This window comes from Myxocyprinus asiaticus, chromosome 21, assembly GCF_019703515.2.
Source record: "Myxocyprinus asiaticus isolate MX2 ecotype Aquarium Trade chromosome 21, UBuf_Myxa_2, whole genome shotgun sequence".
Lineage (NCBI taxonomy): Eukaryota > Metazoa > Chordata > Actinopteri > Cypriniformes > Catostomidae > Myxocyprinus > Myxocyprinus asiaticus.
Genome location: NC_059364.1, coordinates 26287215 through 26302500, shown reverse-complemented (window position 1 = coordinate 26302500; position 15286 = coordinate 26287215). Strand labels below are relative to the sequence as shown.

Below are 15286 nucleotides of genomic sequence, written 5' to 3'. Positions count from 1 at the left end.
AAAACTAGCAAAGTGCACAGAGCTCGTCGATCACACATCTGCTCCTCTCATGGCGTCACGTGACTTTCCCAACAGATTTATCCTTGATATTCGGCCTGATCAAGAGGACATCCGGGTAATTTTATGCATTCTTGGTACTTGTGTTCTTGAGTATCGTAATTGAACTTCGGCAGTGGATGATGACGTTGAACGAGTCCACAAGAACACAAAAAATGCACATGGAGAAATGGGCAAAGAGTATCACAAAGCAGTCGTAGTGCACAAGCGTCGAATGCATTTGTATTCGCTCATGGTTTAAAAAGTATACTTCGAAAGGCAACATGGTTGACATGCCGCGAGCCCATCCGGAAGTATACCTGGGCGTTAATGTTATAGTACCAATACAAGGCCAGTGTTTGAGTTTGTTGACATCAAATTGCATCTCTGTGTGCTTGCATGACTTTGGAAAGAGGGTGTGGCTAATTTAATGGCAAGTGGTGGAAGTTCTGGAATGGCTAACAACACTTTCAGCACCTTTTAAAGAACAATTTTGGACCATTCAGATTTGATTACCTGATTACACATTGTACTTGTGAAAAGGAAACATCCTTACACTAGGCACACATCTTTGTTTTTGCAGGTCATTACCATATAATAATTTTCTATTGCCATTTCTCTGCGTTTTTTTTTCTCCTCAGGATAACATGATGTTGGAGAAAGCCTGCATGGCGGTTGAGGAGGCAGCAAAGGGAGGAGGTGTATATCCCGAGGTTTTGTTCGAGGTGGCTCACCAGTGGTATTGGCTGTATGAGCAAACAGTGGGTGGTGGCTCAGTGGCCCAGCGAGAAGGTTCGGGACGCTGCAGGGCCAACGGTGGAGCAGGGAGGACGCCCCCTGAGGGAAGCTGTGGTATCCTGGATAACAGTGGAGTCTTGGATTCATCAGGTGTTGCAGCAGTAACAACGACAGTGACAGCGGCAGCCGTAGTACCTGTCATTTCCGTTGGCTCCACCATCTACCAATCACACGCGCTGCCCGGCTCTGCCATTGCGCACACGCAAGGCCTGCATCCCTACACCACCATTCAGACCCATCTGCCCACTGTCTGCACCCCACAGTATCTGGGCCACCCGCTTCAGCACGTCCCTCGTCCTGCGGTCTTCCCTGTGACTGGGGCCACTTACCCACAAGTACGAGCGCTGTTAGTTTCTTTAGCTGCGACATGATTAATGGATCTCAATTTACTGTTCATACCATTTTTATTACAGTCTGTAATATTGTTTGTTGTCTTCATGTTAACTGAAGGTGATAAATACTAAATTTAAGTGCTAATGCAGATGCATACTTGTCAGTCAGTGATTCATAGCTCTGCATCTCAAGATATCCCTGGCAGAAAATCAATTAATGAGAACGAGAGATTCATACCAGTTTGTTCTAATGATACACCTTTACAACTATGCCTGTATTGATTATATGACTTAGAATTTTTGGAACGCCATGGATATATAATTCTTGGCAGGATAACGAACCTGGTTTTAAGTGCATCTTTTTGTCTTTTCAGGGAATGCACCCTGCCTTTATTGGTGCACAGTATCCATTTTCAGTGGCCACTGGCCCACATCCTCCTATGGCAGCAACTGCTCTCACTTTCCCTGGAGTTCCTGTGCCGTCCATGACCCAGATTGCCGTCCACCCATTCCACACCGCAGAAGCAGCACTGCCCCTCAGCACTACTGTGGCAGGTAAGGAGGGAGAGAGTGCATGCATAGGTGTAGAATTTACAATTCCATCTAAAAAATGGTCACTTAATGAAATCTCACTCTAAAAGTTCATTGAAAGTTTGGACATCCAATCTGTTAAAATACACTAAGTTCCAGTTTGCATCTGAAGTAATGAATAGTGTTTTGACAGATGTCTAAAATGAGACTTCAGTCATATTGGTGTCCTAGAAAAGGATATTTTATTCTACCAAGACTACTGTCCTATCACCCAATGAAACATACATAGCAATTACTTTGTGCACCTTTAATTCGGTGCAGAATTTACCAGAAAAGATTTTGTTTTGGGAATTGCAGTTTATTTGCGAATTAATCTGCTTTCGGCACTCATTTTATTCCAGAGACATTATAAGGGTAGGATTCAGGAGATGTATGTACGTACTATGTACGTTTATACAGTATATAGGTGTAGATATAAATCAATAGGAGAAATCGTAACAGTAAATATGGCAGCTGTTTTCACTCCTTACAGTAAGAGAACTAATCGCCTTTTGTTTACTTGAGAACGTGCATGCATAATACCTAGACCAGTCTGAAAATATACTTTTCCCATTAAAGGGATAGTTCACCCAAAAATGAAAATTATCTCATTTACTCACCCTCATGCCATCCCAGATGTGTATGACGTTCCTCGTTCTGCAGAACACAAAGATTTTTAGAAGAATATTTCAGCTCTGTAGGTCCATACAATGCAAGTGAATGGTGGCCAGAACTTTGAAGGTCCAAAACGCATATAAAGGCAGCATAAAAGTAATCCATAAAACTCCAGTGGTTTAATCCATATCTTCAGAAGCAATATGATAGGTGTGGGTGAGAAACAGATTAATATTTAAGTTCTTTTTTTTTTACTATAAATCGGCACCTACTGGGCAGGGAGGATAATTTATAGTAAAAAAGGACTTAAATATTTATCTGTTTTTCACCCACACCTATGATATCGCTTCTGAAGATATGGGTTAAATCACTGGAGTTTTATGGATTACTTTTTTGCTGCCTTTATTTGCTTTTTGGACCTTCGAAGTTCCGGTCACTGTTCACTTGCATTGTTTGGACTTACAGAGCAGAGATATTCTTGTAAAAAAAGATTTTTGTGTTCAGCAAAAGAAAGAAAGCCATACATCTGGGATGGCATGAGGGTGAGTAAATTATGAGAGAATTTTCATTTTTGGGTGAACTATTCCCATAAAGAAATAGCAGCCTGGAGGCGTTACCAATATGGCTGCAGTGTGAACTGACTTGCCTTAAAGAGATTTTGTTTATTTTATCTTGGAGACACATGAACATTCTCATCTTTGTTTTACCCAGCAGGAGTACACTCTGGATCTACCATTCAGGGGGCTTCTCTTTCAGGACTCTCATCCCAGCCTGCCTCACTGGTCAGCGCACCCTTCCCTGTAGAGGACGAGCAGCATAGTCAACCAATCAGCCAGCAGGGGCTGCACTATCTACATTCAGCCTACAGAGTCGGTAAGGAAGGCTGATTTCTGATTACATGGATCCTTTAGGGCATGGCTTGCCTGTCCTTATGTTGCTTTTTTGCACTCATTAGGATCCATCTGGTCCTGAATTGTGGTGATTAATTATCAAGAAAGGTGAGGGAGAGGACTGACAAAGAACTCTCACAGTGAGAAATATTAATGAAGGCATGACCCTGTACTCGCAAAGGAGATTAGGACATTGGGTGCATGAGCCAATTCTATACTTAATCAGTACAGTGGCTGAATGCTGACTGTAAAATATTCCTGCCCCCATTTAGGCATGCTGGCTTTGGAGATGTTGGGAAGGAGGGCCCACAACGATCATCCAAACAACTTCTCCCGTAGTCCGCCATACACAGAAGACGTCAAATGGCTGTTAGGCCTGGCTGCACGTCTCGGTATGCCCACATTAAATATGGCTTTAGGTTTTCTCAAATTGCTTAATTTCCTGTTACCTGCAAAAATAGCTATGGTGGTGAAATCAGCTGTATATGACGTGTTGCCATATTACCTTGCCTTTAGCTGAGAAGAGGGAGAGGATATTTAACAGCAAGACTTCAACATAGTTTTTGACATTTTGATGTCTTTCCTTTAACTTGGCTGATCGCAGCATGTGGCCAGATTGTATGCTTCTAAATGTTATAGTTGAAAATGTAGAAGTATAAAGGATTATAGTAGAAAAATATTTTGACATGTTCAGATCAGAGATCCTATCAAGCAACTGGTTTTTCTGCTTGCTTGCTTAATTGTCCCCATTCAGAAGGGGTAAAAGGCTGATCAGTTGGTAATGAAATGGAGCATCTGTGGCATTCTGTCATTCAGCACAGAAAATAATTTGGTCTCATCCATCAGTTTGTCAAATAAACAAACACAAAACAGCAATGCACTTACAATTAAAGTCTAAGGGGCAATTGTACTGGAGGGTTTGAAAGCAGAACTGTGAAGCTTTAAATTAAATTTTTAAACTTAAAAACGGTTTATTATTTGATCTAAATCATCCTTTTAGGTTGGACTAGTTTTCTAGATGGATGAACTTCTGTTTTTGAGTTAGTAACTGGAGGTTGGTTTCTAGCGATTCTATTACACCAGTCTCATGTTAACACTTATTATATTATTCTATACTTTCAAAACAGTGTCACAATTCCAGAATATAGATGTTAATTTGCAGTTTTTTTGCACAGTTGCCCCATACACTTCCTTTATAAGTGCAGCTGTGTATTGATTTAATGCGTTAATTCAGTGTGATTTAAGTATATAAAAAATGTACGCAATTAATCATATCCCTGGACCGGAATGGTCAAGTCAAAGTTTATTTATATAGCACATTTAAACGCAACAGAAGTTGACCTAAAGTGCTGCACTATTATAAGTAAATAAATACACCAAAACAATACAACTAAAGTAACATATAGATAAAAATACATATAGTTAAGAATACTAAGATTTGTAGTTTCTTAAACTGTACCAAGAACAACCATTAACAAACTCAAATTATGTCTGAAGCTAATGAATATACAGTAGATGGGCCTTTAGGCTGGATTTAAACATTTGAAAAGGGGGAGAAGACTTAATGAGAACAGGAAGACTATTCAAGAGCTTTGGGGCAGTGGCAGAAAAAGCTTGATATCCTTTTGATTTACACCTATAGTGGGGAACAGAAAAAGAGTTTGACCTAAGCAACCTGGGAGCAGAATATGGCTGAAGAAGGTCAGAGATATATTGGGGAGCAAGTCCGTTAAATGTCTTAAAAACAAAAAGCAGAATCATAATAAGGAATATTTCTACCACTGAAGCAATCTAAGCTTGAACTACCACGTGTTTTCAGCAAGGGAGAGCAAGCAAAACTTCAGCTATGCAAACAACAAACCACACTCAGTCTTGCTTGACGCTAGCGACAGCACAAGACGAGGACACGCTCTTATGTTCAAACACAGCTGGATGGAGCACAATTCCGAATGCAGGGGTCTCGAGACAAAAAAAATTACGTTTCAAACTATGCTTAACTTGACACAGTGACCTAAATGCTGTGTTTATGATGCAACGCAACCAAAATGAGACGCTCAAACCGTCTTTCTAATGCATGTGTACACTGACGCATCCTTGAAGCCCTTTTAACAAATCTATCTCAGACAGATTGATGAATTCAAATACAAAATGGATTGCTTTGGACTGTAGTTAATGATAAGCTTATATTCAATAATATGGAAATAAACAATATATTGCCACTTTTTGTATTGTCTTACGCTTTGCTCATCTGCTACAATAATGTAATGCATTTAAATAATCTGAATGATTACATTTTATAATATATATTATAGTTTTAATTATTTAAAAATAACCATTTATAATTATTTAATCATTATATATTGAATTATTGTTATTTGAGAGCCTTTCTCTTTATATATGCGATTGTGATTAATTTGATTAAAATTTTAAATCGATTGACAGCACTAGTCCAAATGATCTCTAATCTCGGCATTATTTTTTTTTTCTTTTTATTCAGATTATTTCTTGTTTCCTTACCTTTCTTCTGCATACATCTTTCTGCAGGTGTGAACCTTGTGTACCAGTTTTGTGTTGGAGCAGCAAAAGGTGTTCTGAGTCCATTTGTCCTGCAGGAAATCATTATGGAGGCTCTGCAGAGGTTAAACCCTGCACATATCCACGCACACCTCCGCACTCCTGCCTTCCACCAGCTTGTGCAGCGCTGCCAGCAGGCCTACTTGCAGGTACAGATTCACAAATCCCCAAGATTCACCATGGGGAACTGATCATGCTAATGTTATTTCTAATAACATTGCTAATGGGATGAAATACAGAAATAAATCTGTACCCGGATTGTGATCCAGGAACACATTCTTCCACTGAAAGCAGCAGTTAAAATTAAATATAGAGCATTGTAATGGAGGCAAGTCTCAATTTCAAAATAAGAGTCCTTTGGGCTTGTTTATAGTTAAAAGTCCCTGGTTATGCATCACATCTTAATTTTTTCATAGTAAGGAAAGATGAAAAAAGGAAAGACTAAGATTTCTTTTTTTTTTTTTAACATTCTATAAATCGATTGTAAAAACTATTGGCCAATTAATTGGTTATCCACATTTTCCACCACCTTAGTTATCGGTATTGGCAAAATCCACCATCGGTCGACCTCTAATATTGATTTCTCGTTTCATTCAAGTAGCAGTGTTTTTGTTTGTTTTTTACACCATTGGTGGCAACAAACCGAATTGCAAAAATTCAGTTTTTCAGGCACGTTTCCTGAACGTTGCCTGCTTCAAACTCATGCCTGTGTTTAAGACAGAAGTTGATCATAACAGTACGACATGTTTCTTAGAATTTCTTTCATTTCCATTTATGCCTAGGTTGTGTTAAAAAGGTCTTTAAAAAGTCTTGGATCTAGCATCATGAAACCTGCTGAAGACACTGTTTATTGAATCAGAAGCAGCTGTCTTAAAATCTGTTTTCTTTTGGTTAGACTTAAAATTCTGCTAAGCTTCAAGTAGAGAATTTGAGTTGGGTTTTAGGGTATTTAGAGTGGTGCCGAGGCTGGGTTGTGACGGCATTTTCGCCCACGTTGAATATAAATTGTGCACGAACAATTCTGGAGTGTTAAAACTAGAGAGGGAGCCTGAGTGTGTTCACAGGATGGGGCATACTGATGAGAGAGCATCAAACACACAGTGACAGCCCAAAGCCAAGAGCTGCTTCCAAGAGGAGCAGCACACACATGCCATCTCCCCCTCATACACACAGACACAGTCTAGCAGTTACCTGCTAACTGGCTTGGAGTCTGTTTTGCTCTTTCAAAGAGGTTTCAAGTTGTTGCATTGTCAAACTACGCATGTGTCTACGCAAGTAGCTACCATACTGTTGTAGCCATCTTGCATTTAAAAATGCCCAGATCAAGGGAGACTACCACATGTCTGCCACTGTAAATCTTTGCAGATGAGTGTAAAGTAAATATGGAAGGGAGACTGTGCCAGTTTTAATCAACTATCTACATGCATGGCTAATGAGATGAGGGACCCAGAGGCTATACTTAATTAGAAATCTATGCACAGTGTCACAGAGTCATTTTGTATGTCACTGGTGGGACTTGCACTCCATATAAGGCATGTCCCTATAATCATCCAGTGACATGACACTTTATAACTTGTTTACATTTTATTAAAACAGGTTCAATGTGAGCCTGCCTTATTGTGTCTCACAATACAGTGAGACACGATAATGCTGTATTTAACTACAAAAAGCATAACACTAATGCCTAGGGTTTGCGTTTATTCATTCTTTTTTTCCACTGTTCTCTCACGCAGAGTCGAGTGTTTTAGCTTTTCAAAGGATACTCCATTGACCATGGGCCCGTATGGACGCATTCAATGCATATGTACTATAACTGCTTTGTGATACTTTTTACTGCAGTCAGTTTCTGACACGTGCAGTTTTATAATGGGACAGTTGCATATCGTCGCTGTCTGATGAAAAACACGTGTCTCCAAAAAACTAATTTGTCAAGAGCATGGGAAAACTATTTTTCTCATAAACAATCTTACAAGATACTTGTTAGAAAGAGAGCCTGATAAAACATCTTTTCATTGGTCATTTCGATGCACAAGTCAAACAGCAGGAAGAGGTCATTCAGTGCATTCCGTCTATGGTAAAAAAAAATTACCAAATGTGGAAATACATGTTTTTCATCGGACAGCGACGATATTTAAAATGTGGCTGTTTTCCACTGGTCACAATTGTGAGCATGATTTATATGAGCCTCAATAAATCAATAATAAACCCTTTAAACAAACTTTATTTGGAACACTATATGGTCCTAATAAAGTGTCCGACTTGGTCTCCTGCTGTTGTAGCCAATCCGCCTCGAGGTTCGATGTGTTGTGCATTCTGAGATGCTATTCTGCTCACTACAGTTGTACAGAGCGGTTATCTGAGTTACCGTAGGATATCCCAGGAAATCAGCTGTTACTGAAATACTCAAACCAGCCCATCTGGCACCAACAATCATGCCACGATCGAAATCACTGAGATCACATTTTTTCCCCATTCTGATGGTTGATGTGAACATTAACTTGAAGCTCCTTACCAGCATTTGCATGATTTTATGCACTGTTGCGCACGAATAAGTAGGTGTAAAGATGTTCCTAATTAAGTGCTCAGTGAGTGTGAAATTCAAACAAAATTTCAGTCACAAATCTAACCGGTGGGATTAAATGGGTTAATGGTATGAAATTATTTACAATAATTAAGCATATTTAGAACTTCCAAAATGAGTTGCAACAATTACCTGACAGGACAGCCTCCTGTATTACATTTTTTTCATGTCCGACCCTCAGTGCTGGGCGGATAACTTGTGAATTGTAATCAGGTACTGATTACAAATTACATGACAAAAAATGCAATCAGTAACGTAATCTCAAAGATTACATTTTAGGGTAATCTACTCTGATTACTTTTGGATTACTTTCAGCCTAATTCTATTTTATTTTATGTCGCAAGGATTTGAGTAGAAAATGTGTTCCATTCTTTATTACTAACAAAAAGAGCCTCACAAAAAGAGCTTCTGACTTTTTTTTTTTTTTTTTCCTCCCAATTTGGAATGCCCAATTCCCAATGTGCTTTTGAGTCCTCGTGGTCGCGTAGTGACTCGCCTCAGTCCGGGTGGCGGAGGACGAATCTCAATTGCCTCCGCGTCTGAGAACGTCAATCTGCGCATCTTATCACATGGCTTGTTGAGCACGTTGCCACGGAGACATAGCGCGTGTGGAGGCTTCACGCCATCCACCGCGGCAACCAAGCTTAACTCACCACGCAACCCACTGAGAACAAACCACATTATAGCGATCACGAGGAGGTTACCCCTTGTGACTCATCCCTTCCTAGCAACCGGGCCAATTTGGTTGCTTAGGAGACCTGGCTGGAGTCACTCAGCACGCCCTGGGATTCGAACTAGCGAACTCCAGGGGTGGTAGCGAGCTTCTGACATTTTTTAAAAAGTGCATTAAAAATTACATGAATGAAATAAACATTAAATTTAAAAGCAGTGACAGTGCATGGCCAGAGTTTATAATTCAAAACACTGAGACATCGTTCATTTTAAGTGCATAAAACAATAGTAGCATTACGAACATTAAGGACCATAAAATCAACATAATATTATCATAAAATGAACAAAAATGAATGACCATAAAATCAAAATGACGTTGCCTAGGTCAAAGCTTTCATCTAAAAACACTGAAACACTTTCAATCCTTACTGTTTACTGATAGTTCATCACCTATTCCAAAGCTGAGGTGCAAGATATTATCTTTTATTATTATCTATTGGTGAGGTAGTAAGAAATAATAAAACTTTTTTTTCTTAAAACATTGTTTATTGTAAGTGCATAAAACAATAGAAACATTACATGAACAAACAGTAATGAACCTGAAATCAACAGCAATGACATTGCTAGGTCAAAGCTAACAGCTCAAATCTCTGACACACTTTTAACCCTTACTATTTATTAATAGTCCATCACCTATTCCTTAGCTGAGGTGCATATCTTACTGTTGTAACGTAAAAGGAGCACATGCTCAAAATGTTCATCTGTGAGAATATTGAGCTTCGTGGTAAGAATATGATGATATTGATATGAAAATTATCAATAAATCAATTTACAACTGTTGCCTTGTTAATATGTAATTATATAATCTATAAAAAAGTAACTGTAGTCTGATTACGAGTATTTTATAATGTAATTTAATCGAATTGCGAGTACTTGATTTGTAATTTAGATTACATGTAATCCGTTACAACCAAGCAATGCCCACCCTCTTATTTCAATGTCTACTTGTATGTGTTTCAGTATATCCACCACAGGTTGATCCATCTGACTCCAGCAGACTACGACGACTTCGTGAACATCATCCGAAGTGCCCGCGGGGCGTTTTGCCTGACACCAGTTGGCATGATGCAGTTCAACGATGTGCTGCAAAACCTGAAGAGGGGCAAACAGACTAAGGAACTATGGCAAAGGATCTCTTTGGAGATGGCCACCTTCTCACCCTGAAGGCTCTATAAACACCCATTCACCTGCAGCTATTCTCCAGACCACTAACACAATCCCACACCGCTCTCTGTTCTCCTTTGTATGAAGTGTAGCCATGTCAACTTCCTGTACAAGCCCACTCACATGACAGAACATTTAGTCCTCCAGGCCCTGAAGTCATGCGAATGTGGAACCGAGCTACTGGGGCAAGTGAATTATTTCAGTCCATGGATCCCTCCTTTGTCGTGTTGTTGAACACAGTGTTGTGTCTGATTTTTCTTTTTATCTTCTTATTTGGTGTTTACTGTCGAGTAACTTAATGGCAATCTATGTTTTATCTGTGTGTCCTTATATCATTCATTGGATGATTTCTGTGCTTTGTGATCCTTCTGAGTTCATTTAGATGGCTGAGAAGGGGCCAAAGGTTTTCACTTGCTATGTTGATGTTTGGTTCAAAACCAACAAAACCAATAAATGTCAGACTCGTACTATAACATTCCTCTACCCTGGAGAACAGAGCCTCCACCGGTCATAAAGGATTTCAATGTTGGATAATCGATGGCAGTGTAAAAATGAGGAAAAACAAACTTTGTTAAAAGAATTAAAGAGACAATTATTATGAAACAATAATCAAAGTACGAGTGAGGATTCTTCAATGTTTTGTTTTATCATTTGTTTTTAGTATTTTGTATTGTATAGTGTGTCTGCAGAGAGCAGGATGAGGAATGGAAAAATGTTATTACTGACTGCTTTGTGGGTTCCTTTTTCCAGTTAACTGTTGGGGGCTTGAGTGCTGGAACAGAAGTCTGGCTGGACCAGATTACACAGCTTGAACATTTTAATTTGCAAATGTGACATAAGTACAAAACAATTAGGGCTTCCTGTCGTTTAAGTCATTTCTTTTGTATCTGTAATCCAGCTATTGGACAAGTCAATTATGATACCACACACTTTAGTTTTTTTTTTTTTTTTTGGGGGGGGGGGGGGGGTGTTCTCATTATAAAATAGGTTAAATGCTCCCCTGTGCCTAGTGTAGTTAAATGGTCGATAAACGTCACTGCCAGATTCCCATGTTTTCAGCATCAGCTCAGCCCCAACTTTGGAACTCTTTAGTTGAGAGTGACTGCATAGAAAATGTACTGTGATATTTTTGTATTCTTCAAGTGTAGCTTGGTTGGGAAAAAAAAAAAAAAATGAAAAATCAATATAAATACATATAAATATATAAACTGTGCTGATTGCAAGAGGCTGTAATCTAGAATAAATGGGGAAACATGGAGAAACTAAATTGGAACAAAGCAATATAAAAAAAAAAAATAGTAGTATTTACATAATAAAGATAAATCAAAATGCTAATAGGTTTTGTGTCTGTTCACGTATGATCGGGTCTTGTCCCATATCAGCACAAATATATATCAAAGGTGCCTTTAAACCAAATAGAAATCATCTGTTAACCTTTCTAATATATGGCCTATCTTTAGTATATGGCAGTTGTTTTGGCAAAAGCTGGTGTCAGAAATGCTTCCTCATTGTGAGCAGTTCACATGCACATCTAGGCGTTTAACATTGTGTTAGGACTATTTTGACCGCCTGGGGGCGATAGAAGGTTAAAAATCAAATTGTTTAACTCCCCTTTTTTTTTTTTTTTTTTTTTTTTTTTTGTGGTAGCCTATCGTGAATTCCACTTCAACAGAGAGACTGATACATGACCTAGAAGCTTTGCGTATACAATACACAGTTAGTTTTGGTGCAAACAAAGTGGAACTTTTTCATAATTTGTTTCTTAATAATAAATTAAGTCATCGATTAAACTTAACAGATCTAGTCAAAACCACACAAAACACAGTTCAGGTAGAATGTGCACTAAAAACACAAATGTGTCATGATCATGCATGATAATCACACCGGGCTTGGTTTGGACCCCTACCTGAAAAAAAGCTGTTCGGAGGCGCACTCTGTTGGAAACAAGTATTCCAATTTTACCACCTCGTGGGGGTTATTTGAATTGATGTATATCTTAAAATATTAAATTCCGGACATTTTTGCTCTAAGTATTCCACAACCTCAATCTCAAGACCTCAACACATCCAACTTGAGCTTCATATTATAAAAATAGTTTTGGATAATGTCATGTGAAGTTGTATTGTGTCGGCGGTTTCCCCCCATCGGACGGAGTGATTTGGGTCCTTCCAGAGTTTTCAGTAGGTAGAGCGTCTCGAGCCAACAGCATCATCATAGTCGAAGTCGAGTGAAGATGGCGGCTCAGAGAGTGATGCTGTCAACGAGACTTTGAGTTCACCTCTCTCTTTCTTTAAACTTACCAAACCATCAAGGCTCCATTTTGGATAGCTGTATCAAAGAAAAGTGTATCGGTGAGTCGTGTTTTGAGGTTTCTTCCATTTATTGCGCGGCTGTACCTCTTCAGAACTGAAGAAATGCTACCGCTAGCCGCGCTAACCGCGTTCTGAGGGAAATCTGAGTCGCGAGTTATCAGCATGATTTTATTTCAAACCTCTTGAGTTAACAAACGGAAATATATCTCAACAGCATATACATTTACAGCTCTCAAAGCTCTATTGCTTGTATAAAACCTGCCTTCAGCACCGAAGGAGACTATAAAAGCCGCTGTGGAGTTAGGTTTACATGGAGTTTAACAGTTATGTGGAAGTTTCGTATAGTCTGTGATTTTCATCTACACAAACAACGAGTGTTTTAATAGAATTAATATCTCTATACATAGGCAAACCAGAGCATTTCTGCTTTTTTTTTTTTTTTTTTACACTTTTCTCGTGTGTGGTAACAGGAGCAAAGTGTAAGCAAGAGTGTCAAGAGCAGCCGGGAAAAAAACAAAAACAAAGTGGTTTGTTGTTTTAATGCATATGATGTTTAATGTTTCTGTGAATCTTTATGGACAGATTTAGTGTGCCTAGGAATGCAGAGAAAAATCCGAGCAGCTCTGCCAGCTCGTGCCATAGAGACTTGATTTGAAATGGGCAGTTATGAATTTTGCATGGGCTTTAGTCAAGGCTCTTTTCTCTCTTTTAGATGAATCAAGAATATGACTGTGTCAGTCTGTTAGTGCATTACTGTATTGTTGTTAAAAGCTTACTTTAAAATAATCATCTTGTGCATTTTGCCTCTAGTGAACGTTAACGTCTTCTGCCCTTGAACGTGTAGCACATTGAACTTTTTGAATGCATTTAAATTGTCTGCTTGACGGATTGTTTTGATTTTATGTCCATGTTTTCATCTCGAGTAAGAACATGCACATTTGTAATTGTTCGTATAGCATCTTTATAACATTTTAGTATTTCATTGCACTCTCTGCTCTTTAATAATTGAATTGGTAGTGTTTATATATAAAAACCTTTCCCCAAGTGTTCTTCAAACTCATGTTTCCATCTTTAATATCTGGCATAGCATTTAAATGTTTAATGCATACTCGATCAAGTGTCATTGAAATTTAATTTTGACATAAAATTTCTTTCATTTTAGTCAAATCTGTGACTTGAATCACTGATACTTGAGTTATCAGATGATCAGATTGCTTGAAATATTTGCTTGCTCTTCTCGTCTTTAAGAAGTCATTTTGTTGTCCGCAAGGGAATTGGAGACATTTTTTATGAATGCTCATAAAATGATTTTCCTCATCCTGGGGCATTTGTAAAACACTGGATTGAAGATTAAGTAGTTTTCTTAAGCATTGTGAATAACAGATTCAAAATCATGCCTTCAAGCTCTTGCATCACTCAAAAATGACCACCCAGCCCTTGTAAAGATTTTAAACAAATTGTCAGCTCTGGAGGCACAGAATCTTTACGTTTACTTTTGCTGGGTACCTGGCCATTGTGGAGCTAAAGAAACACTTTCTATAGATCTTAAAAAATGCTCCATACCACCCTCAGATCTGAAACCTACCATAATCTCTTCATCATCAAATGGCAAACTGAATGGGATCAATGCATTACAAACAAATTGCATGAAATGAACGCCGTAGTGGGCAAAAGGTGCGTCTTTAATATCAGTAATCGCTGGGATCAGATCATTTACACCCGTTGCCGAATAGGACATTCCAGACTCACACATATGTTCTTAATATCATCCACCATTTTGCACCGCACGCCAGAATCCACTATACTTGAAACATATTTTATTGGATTGTGCTGGATTTATTTCTTTTAGGAAATTATTTTACTTAGCAAACACTTTTGAAGAGATTTTTAACAAAGTCAACCCTGAATCAGTTTTAGAGTTCTTATCGAAAATAAATTAAAAACTTTATATAGTTTTTTTTTTTTTTTTTTTATAAAAAAATCATTTCTAAGATCATTTTGTAAATGATTGTTGGGCCTGGGGGTAACTCTCTCACGGAGACCTTTTTTTGTTGTACAGGATAAAAAACAAACAAACTTGGGTCTATGAAAGTGGTCAAAGCTTTGATTACGTTTCAGTAGAACAGAAGAGCTCAGAATCCCATTAGATTAATTACTTCAAAGGACCAGGCTCTTTATTTTGGTTTCATATCCCTAAATCTGGTATTCATTTCGCAACTTTATCTTAATCGCATGCATATAGAATTACTCGCGTGCTGGTTGAGTTCTTCCTCTGCACACCAAATGACCTTAGGAAGGACTGTTTAACTGAATTTTCAAGCTAAGTTTATATCATGTATTTTATCTTTCAGATTTCATAATGATATGAGTCTTATGAAAGCTTTTGGTTGGAAGATTAGGCTACATCAAGCTAGATAAGTCTGGTTCTGTCCACGGCATGCAGTGCACCTTTTATTTGCATTGATCATGTAAAACTGCCTTTGCTGCACTGCAGTCCACTGAGTCAATTGTCACTCTCCACTAAGGACCAGGACCGAACACAAGCGTAGGGTATCTCATTTTTTCAGTCTGTTTAATCTTCAGGGAGCTGAGTCAGGTCCTGCACAGCACTTGAAAGTCAGAGATGGATGTCAACACGGAGGGAATTCTAAAGCTTGAACACAGCTATACAATGAGGGAAAC

At 38.5% G+C, this 15286-nt stretch overlaps 2 protein-coding genes across 6 annotated transcripts in view; both read left to right on the top strand.

Annotated features, from left to right (window-relative positions):
* The window catches only part of zswim8 (zinc finger, SWIM-type containing 8), a 62956-nt gene extending 51698 nt beyond the window's left edge, over positions 1-11258 (top strand). Inside the window, exons 21-26 of one of the 2 annotated variants that reach the window (XM_051648890.1) lie at positions 678-1169; positions 1541-1721; positions 3066-3224; positions 3514-3633; positions 5786-5964; positions 10089-11258. In XM_051648890.1, the coding sequence (XP_051504850.1) occupies positions 678-1169; positions 1541-1721; positions 3066-3224; positions 3514-3633; positions 5786-5964; positions 10089-10292 (1335 nt within the window). In that variant the 3' untranslated portion in view covers positions 10293-11258. Of the gene's footprint in view, positions 1-677; positions 1170-1540; positions 1722-3062; positions 3225-3513; positions 3634-5785; positions 5965-10088 lie in introns of both variants that reach the window. The other variant, XM_051648888.1, reaches the window with a different exon arrangement.
* Positions 11259-11984: 726 nt separating this feature from the next.
* LOC127412491 (bifunctional heparan sulfate N-deacetylase/N-sulfotransferase 2-like) overlaps positions 11985-15286 on the top strand; it is a 202432-nt gene continuing 199130 nt past the window's right edge. For 3 of the 4 annotated variants that reach the window (XM_051648900.1, XM_051648898.1, XM_051648899.1), the window contains exon 1: positions 11992-12643. The gene's annotated coding sequence lies outside the window, so the exon portion shown is untranslated. Of the gene's footprint in view, positions 12644-15286 lie in introns of all 4 variants that reach the window. The other variant, XM_051648901.1, reaches the window with a different exon arrangement.